The sequence below is a fragment of the Halichoerus grypus genome, chromosome 11 (genome assembly GCF_964656455.1).
Source record: "Halichoerus grypus chromosome 11, mHalGry1.hap1.1, whole genome shotgun sequence".
Lineage (NCBI taxonomy): Eukaryota > Metazoa > Chordata > Mammalia > Carnivora > Phocidae > Halichoerus > Halichoerus grypus.
In genome coordinates, this window is record NC_135722.1 from 13,800,835 (window position 1) to 13,808,612 (window position 7,778).

The 7,778-nt window shown below is 35.9% G+C and overlaps 1 protein-coding gene across 1 annotated transcript; it reads right to left on the reverse strand.

Annotated features, from left to right (window-relative positions):
- Positions 1 to 2,585: 2,585 nt before the first annotated feature.
- On the reverse strand, positions 2,586 to 3,494 carry LOC118523753 (olfactory receptor 4C11-like). Its single transcript, XM_036073541.1, has one exon. It carries the CDS (start codon positions 3,492 to 3,494, stop codon positions 2,586 to 2,588), a length of 909 nt encoding a protein of 302 aa, XP_035929434.1.
- Between the last annotated feature and the right edge of the window lie 4,284 nt (positions 3,495 to 7,778).

Sequence of the window (7,778 nt, forward strand, 5' to 3'; positions counted from 1 at the left end):
ACAGCCTGGCAAACATCTGCTGCCATGGGTACCTCAAAAAGCAGTTGTGAAAATGGGTAAAGCAGAGTAATCAAAATCTGGTGTAGATGCTTTGGGTTTGATTTCTGCCTTTGTGCAATCATTTTCTTCTCTTTGAAATAGATGACCCCCCCCCCAGTCATATCATAAAGTGTAATTTGAGTCTCCAACCATGCCTCAAGGATAAGGATATGACCTAGGTTTGGAAAACCAGAGAATCTTTTGTTGTTGTTTTACAAAAGTGGTTGTTTCAGGGAGGGGTGCTTGACCCATAAAAAATGCAATCTCAGTACATTTGCTGGAATTTCTGGGTAAAAAAAATCCGGTCTTTCCTTATGGACTTTTTTTTATTTTATTTTTTTAGGTATTGTTTATACTGCAGGTCAGCCTAGAAGTCCAAAGAACATTTAGATCCTAAGACATTGCTAAATTCCTTAACTCAGTTCTACTTATTCAAACACTATTATTCTACCTTCTGATCTGATCCCCTCTTTCTGATTCCTGGGCTAAAGGAAAGAGGAGGGTGACAGATCTCTGTAATAGCCCACAGAACTCTGTAGCTGGCTGTTACCTGCCAGGGTCCTACAGAGGCCCTCCGTTGTCCAGCTATTTGAAGTAACTGGTGCGAAAATCGCCTTAACAATAACTATCCTTGTTGTCTGTTGACACCCTGGTGATGATTCTGTTCTGGATCCTGAGGTACTTGTCTGCACAAGAAGCCTTCAACCTGAACATAGAGATGAGGGGAACTGAAAATAGCTCCTCTCACCACTGAAATCACAAAAAGTTTTTATAAAAGCTCTCTTGGATCTTTTAGAAAGTCATTTTATAATTTTTTCCCTGACAATCAAAGATTGATTTTCAGACTTCTTTTCCTTTCTCCTCTTCCAATGCTTGGAGTGATTCCTTTTCCCCTTTCCTCATGACTATTTCCTAAAGTCAATCTCCATCCAATTTACTTTGAAGCTTTCCCCATTTACAGATAAGGTTTAATTACACAAACTTTTGTCCATAAAAGTCGATGTTTTATATGAGTGCAAACAAATATTTCTCAAATATACTCATTTGTTCTCTGACAATATCCTCTTTGGGACTTAAATATTTCTTCTGCCACCACTTGCTATGTAAGGATTCAGGAAATCTTTGGTGGAATGTGATAACATTTTGTCTAGCATTGGCATAAATTTTTCACATACTTGTAAAGTTCATTGTATTCTTTTCTCAGTAGCCTCTATCACCTAAAGTAATACTTCCTGGAGCCATTTGATGGGAATTATAAACTCAGTACTGAAAGAGCAGCACATGGTAGTGCTTGATTATGAGATTATGATGTGGTGGTATAGTGGTGGGTGCATATTATACATATCAAGTAAGTTATCTTCAAAAATGAAAATACATGTTTTAAAACATTCTCATATAAAACTGAAAGACAAACTTGAAAAGCACTGAAGCCGACTTTCTGATCCTGTGTTCTCCCAAGGAATCTGAATTTTGACTTTGCAGACACTATTAGGAACTAAGAAATAAAAAGTGCTATTTCCTGATACCCAAACAAACATGGCAGCCAAGGAAATGAAGCTACACTGGGTCAATAATATAGAGATATTGTGAAACTTCATTTTTTTTCCTGCAAATGTGCATATACCCAGAAATGATTCTCAAAACATAAGAAAGGCAAAGCTTCTTTCTCCAACCTGGACAAAGTTCCCACTTTCCTTTTACCTTTTCTTGCTCTTCACTGTTCATGGTTCTCTAGTCTCCCTTCTACCCTTTATCCTCCCTTCTGCGTATTCCTGCCACCAAACACCCTCACTGCCTCTTAATTCTCCCTTGTGAAGTGCAATGGGAAGGACCCCACCAAATGGCAGCTGACTGCCTGATATCGCCCAACACTGCTAAGTATGAGATTCTCCTTCTCTCATCATTCACAGAACTTTGAGCAGTTTTCCAGTGACAGTCCAGGTTTTCACTGAGATTTCTAGCTTTGATTGGAGTTTGAAGGTCCATCTATGTAGATTCCCCAGTGAGGCAGGCTCAGGCATAGGTTCCAGAGTAGACTTTTCTCAGAACACCCTGTCCAAGTCCCAGGTTCTCAAGACAGCAACCTCCACTCTCTAAGTTCCAGTTCCATATCGAATAGCTCTTATGACCACATTCATAAAGACTAGAATAAAATCTAGAAAAATAATTGGTGTGTGCACACACACAATCATTCTGTCACTAGTCAGTACATTGCTTTCCGAAGACAAATTTGTACAGGAAGCTAAATTATCATGTGAATATGATCAGATACAATAGCATTCAACCAAGGGCCATCATAGGTCGTTCAATATGGTTATGGACTGTAAGTAATCCTATTCTAATGCAGTCTTCTCAGAATAAGGAATATGTATTTGTAAAAATTTATTGATATTAAAACAAATATACAAAATATTAGTGCAATTAAAATTTCTTAATTGTTTTTTTCCCCAAGAATATTTTATCTTTCCTGTCCATGAAGCAAAACCAAGCTGTTAAGGAAATATACATTAGAATCCCTGAATATCATGTATCAGCAGAAGTCATACTTAGCTACACCATAACTTTTTCATGGCAGTTTTCACTTCCGCATTCCTTAGTGTATAGATCAGAGGATTGAGCAAAGGTGTCCCAATTGTATAAAACACAGCCACCATCTTGTCTATTGGAAAGGTGGTTGCCGGACGTGTGTAGATGAATATACATGGACCAAAAAATAAGACAACCACAATAAAATGGGAGGTGCAGGTGGAAAGGGCTTTTCGCCTTCCTTCTGCACTGTGGTTTCTCAGAGAGTACAAGATGACAACATAGGAGATAAGCAGGATTATGAAACTCAGCATGCATATGGCTCCACTGTTGGAAACAACTAGCAAATTTATCACATAAGTGTCCATGCAGGCAAGTTTCAACAGGGGCTGCAAGTCACAGAAATAGTGGTCAATTACATCGGGGCCACAGAAAGGCAATCTCAAAGCCAGGAAAAGTTGTGCTGAAGAGTGGATACAGGATCCCACCCAGCTCAGAATCACCAGCACACTGCAGACATGGCGGCTCATGATGGCTGTGTATCGCAAGGGCTTACAAATGGCTATGTAGCGATCAAAAGCCATGAGGATGAGTACAAAGATTTCCATGCACCCAAAGAAGTGGGCTGCAAAGACCTGAGTCATGCACTCATTATAGGAAATGGTCTTCTTCTGAGAAAGGGCATCCACAATCAATCTGGGGGCTGTGGTTGTAGAGAAGCAGGCATCAGCAAAGGACAGATAGAATAGGAAGAAGTACATGGGACTCCCAAGGGTCCTGCTTGTTTTAATAGTCACTACAATGAGAAAGTTCCCCAACAGTGTGGCAAGGTAAAGAATCAGCAAGACCCCAAATATTGCTTTCTGCTTTCTTGCATCCTGTGTCAACCCAAACAGAATGAATTCAGTCACACTGTTATTCATCGCCATACTAGTGACTGCAGGTAAGATATAGTTGACAAGGGCTTAATCTGCAAAGAGAAGAAAAAAAGTGACATCATGGGAAGACCAGTGGACTGACCTTTGAATTCCTTCTTTTTCTTCCATGTAATGTTATCTCCAACTGCTTTTAATCCTCTATGAATCTTTGTAAATCTGCAGAAGTCCAAGCCTCTTGCAGATCTACCTGTTGATTCAGAAACTAACTGCATTGCATCAAAGCCTTTGCATCTGAGGAATAAAAATTAAATATCCTTTAAAAATTTTGACTCCTACCAAGATTGAACACGGCAGAACTTTCCTTGGTCAAGTGAATTAACTACCTTGAAATTTAGCCTTCATATGAAAACTGGAGTCCAATACTTGCCCTATCTTACCTTGAGTTTCCCTAAGAATTAAAAAAAAAAATTATACACACATATACACACATATAGTTAATGTATTATGTTTTTTATCTATGTGCTTTGAAATCTGAAAAACACTATTCTGATATAATTAAACACTCATTCATATTGTTGGAGAATCCCTCCTGAAGAAAATATTCTCACTCCAGTTCACTCATTTTTGGGTTCTTGATCCCTTTTTCTCTGGCCCTCTCAGTTTCTTGGTTGAAATATGCTTTACAAAAATCTATTTTGACAATCTTCTACTTACATCTCATGTGTTCAATGTCAGCTTCACTGGTGGTCATTATATAACAAATGTCTGGAGAACTTTGAAGTTGGCAAAACTGAAGAAAACTCCTGTTTACCCTCTTTATTATACTCTTAAACTGAACTCATTAGAATATTGAGAATCTCTGCGTATGAATTCAATGTGGTATAAAATTCCTAACAAAGCCTATAATCTAATATAGTCTATAATCTAATCTAGTGTTTTGACTTATATATGTTTCTTTTTACCCTGAATTCCCCAGGATAATTCTTCTAAAAATATTATTCGAAAAATATTTCATAAGTCTAATATAGTAGGTTATGATTTTTCTATTTCATGTTCTTGTTCTTAGCATATATAGTTTGTCATTGAAATCATATATCATTTTCTGTTCTGATTTTGATTTGAAATTATTATAACAGTTCTTCCCATATTACTATACTTTCCATAGTTTGTTTATTTAATTATGTGCCATTGTATAAATTTTTCTAAATGACATTTATTTCACTCTTTGTCCATTGGGATATTGATGTTGCTTCCAATTTACACTCCCACAAATAATCGTTTAGAGCAATTTCCCAAATATGATATTGTTGACCCACACGTTAAAGATTATCATTGCTATTGAAAATTATTAAAACGTTTTTCAATATTTTGTGTCCATTTATTAGCTTTTCATTGTAGAATAATTCATGATTATCATTAATTCTTCCAAGTACACAGAATAAGGGAAGAAAATTAAAATCTGTCTCCAAATTATTGAATATATCATCTTACTCTCCAGAAATAACTACTTTTTTTTTTTATATGTCTTTTTAGAAACATTTCTATCAGTATCCTTGCATGTGTATCTCTACAACTGTTTCCTATATACAAGTATGGCCAATATTTCAAGGTTGATGATTTTGCAGAAAAGCTGATGAACATCCAGACAAACAGAACAGTTATTTTGTGACATTATCTTATTTTCTCACTTGGTTAAGATTTTTAAAAAAATGTATTTTGTTATGTGCATATACTTCTTATTATGAACCATGTTTTACATTTTTACTCTATTTTTTATGAAAATATTGCTCTTCTGAGAATTTTTTATGTTTTGTCAGTTTATATTTTACAAACTTGATATTTTGTCTGGAATGCCTTTTAATCTAGCAAAATAATTACATTCTTAACCAAGAGCACAGTTGCTAGAGTCAGATGCCTTGAGTTCAAATCCCATCTCCACTATGTTATTTCTGCAGATAAAATGAGAAAAAGATCTGGCTCATAAGAAGTAATAAGTAAGATATTTGGAGTAGTGCATAATAAGTAAGAACTTAATTGCATAATATTGCATAATAATTGCATAATAAGTAAGAACTATGTAAGTCCCAGCCTCTGCCTCTTTCACCATAAAAATTCTACTTTTTCTCTCTTTCTGTGAAGTTTTTCTTTGCATGTAGTCCAAGTCATCAGTTTCTCCATTTTAATTTAGTCTCTTTTCAACACATTTTAAAATTATACTATTTACTTCTCTCATAATTTTGTATTTATATTTTGTTTTAAATATTGAATCACAATTACCTGGAGTTATTGTAAAGAATGGACAAAATTCTCCCCGTTCATAATTATTTAATATGAGTTTTAAGATAAATGTAGATGAAATCATTCATTATGTAAGGCACTTTGTGATTGGTATTAGAAGAATACAAACCATGTGCAGAGAAGAGTACAAATTCCTAAAGGATAGATTGGCAGTGAAATATTCAGAATTATGTTAAGAGATGAACTGCAACTTTAACTGAAGAAGGGTTCTAAACCAGATTCCCTGAGATGCAGATATTCTAAAGCAGAGCAGAGAGGTAGATGAGCACATCTGTTAGCACCTAGTGCATAGAGGCTGAAGCCACACAGCCTAGATTCATACCACAACCTACTGCCCACTATGGTGCAATGTTTAACAAATCCCTTGATAAATCTGTGCTTCATTTTCTTCACCTATAAACATTAAGAGTAAAAAAACCTACTTTTTAGGGTTTCTATGAAGGCTAAATAATTCAGTATGTACAAAGCATGGGAGATGCCCGTCTGAATTCCCTGCAATTGGAATGGTTACTTTCATTATGATTATTAGTATCAACTTTCCATTATGATTATTAATATCAACTTTCAAAGTTGTTAATCCACCTTGCTTGGTTACCCATAATAGAGCCCCACAACTGTTTTACACACAAATTTCCTTTGCTGACTTAGCACTGTGGATCATGCTAATTTGTTCATGGTGATCAGAAGCTGGGAGTGACAACTCTAAATATCTTTAATAAATACTAAAAAACAGATAAAAGATACATAACAGTTTCATTATGTGGGGCCCATGATGAGAGGAAAGTGGAAATAAAATAGGCCCTTAGTTGTAAAGTGTTTGTGATCCAAAGCAATGAAAATCATAGGGGGGAGAGCATTTGAGATGAAAGAAATCAAATCAAAGTTTTAATGGAGATAATAGGGCAAATAGAAGAGATCAATATGAAACCTCTAGTTTAGAGAGATTCTAAAGTCATAGTGGAAGAACTCAGAAAAACAAGTTTTCCTCCCAGCCAAAAGCCATGAAAGCCAGGTTATGAAATTTGGATATATTCTTGTGGTCAAATATAAAATTTGGAGACATACAAAACATAAGACCTGATTTTATTAAGATTTATTCAGCACCTAAGAACAAAGTTACTCAGTTGTTTAACAAAATTTAGTCATCTCTTTTTTTCTAAATGTAGTCCCATTGGACTTTGAGCTTATCTGTAATGAAGTGCCTACCTCCTTCAAGATGTCAGAGTTGCACCGAAGACATCCATCTTTGTATCCCCTGCACTGAGAAACTCAGTGGAAAGCATGCAAGTGCATTTGCTGTATCCCCAACAAAATGAATCAGTGGTGGTTTCAGACTTGTCATTCCCCTTGTAGTGAAGGACCAGAGGTGCTCACTCTCAGCTGTGTCTCTGAGGGGAGGGGTAGCAAAATTACACACCTCCACTCAGCTTTAATAGGATTTTGTTGTTGCTTTTGTCTTTGTTGTTGTTGCTTTTGTCTTTGCTGTTGTTGTTAAGACTTTATATATTTAGAGCATTTAGGTTCATAACAAAACCCAGAGAAAGGTACAGAGTCCCCATATAGTCCCTGCCCCCCCACACAGATATCACCCCCCCTGCCATTATCAGCATCTCCTGCCAGAATGGCACATTTGTCACAACTGATGAGTTATCCTTGACATATCATCATCACCCAGAGGCCAGAGTTTACCCTAGGGTTCACTGTTGGTGTGGTACATTCTATGGAATTGGAAAAATGTTAATGACATACATCCATCATTATAATATCATACAGAGTATTTTCACTGCCCTAAAAGCAGGATCATCTTAGATTTCCAAAACATAAAAGATAATAATTCTTTTCACACAATGCCTAGTATTCATTAAATTCTGAATAAAATGTCTCACACTATTTTGTAGAAGAAAAAAAAACACATTGTGTGAGATATCTATGCGAGTTTTCATTGTAAGCATTAATTCATAGACACCACAAAAGAGGTTGGTATTTCATAAACATGAATATTACAAATGGCCAATCCTAGAATTCATTAAGTGGACC

Coding starts and splice junctions, on each gene's coding strand:
- LOC118523753 (XM_036073541.1), bottom strand. CDS start 3,494: ATGGCGATGAATAACAGTGTGACTGAATTCATTCTGTTTGGGTTGACA.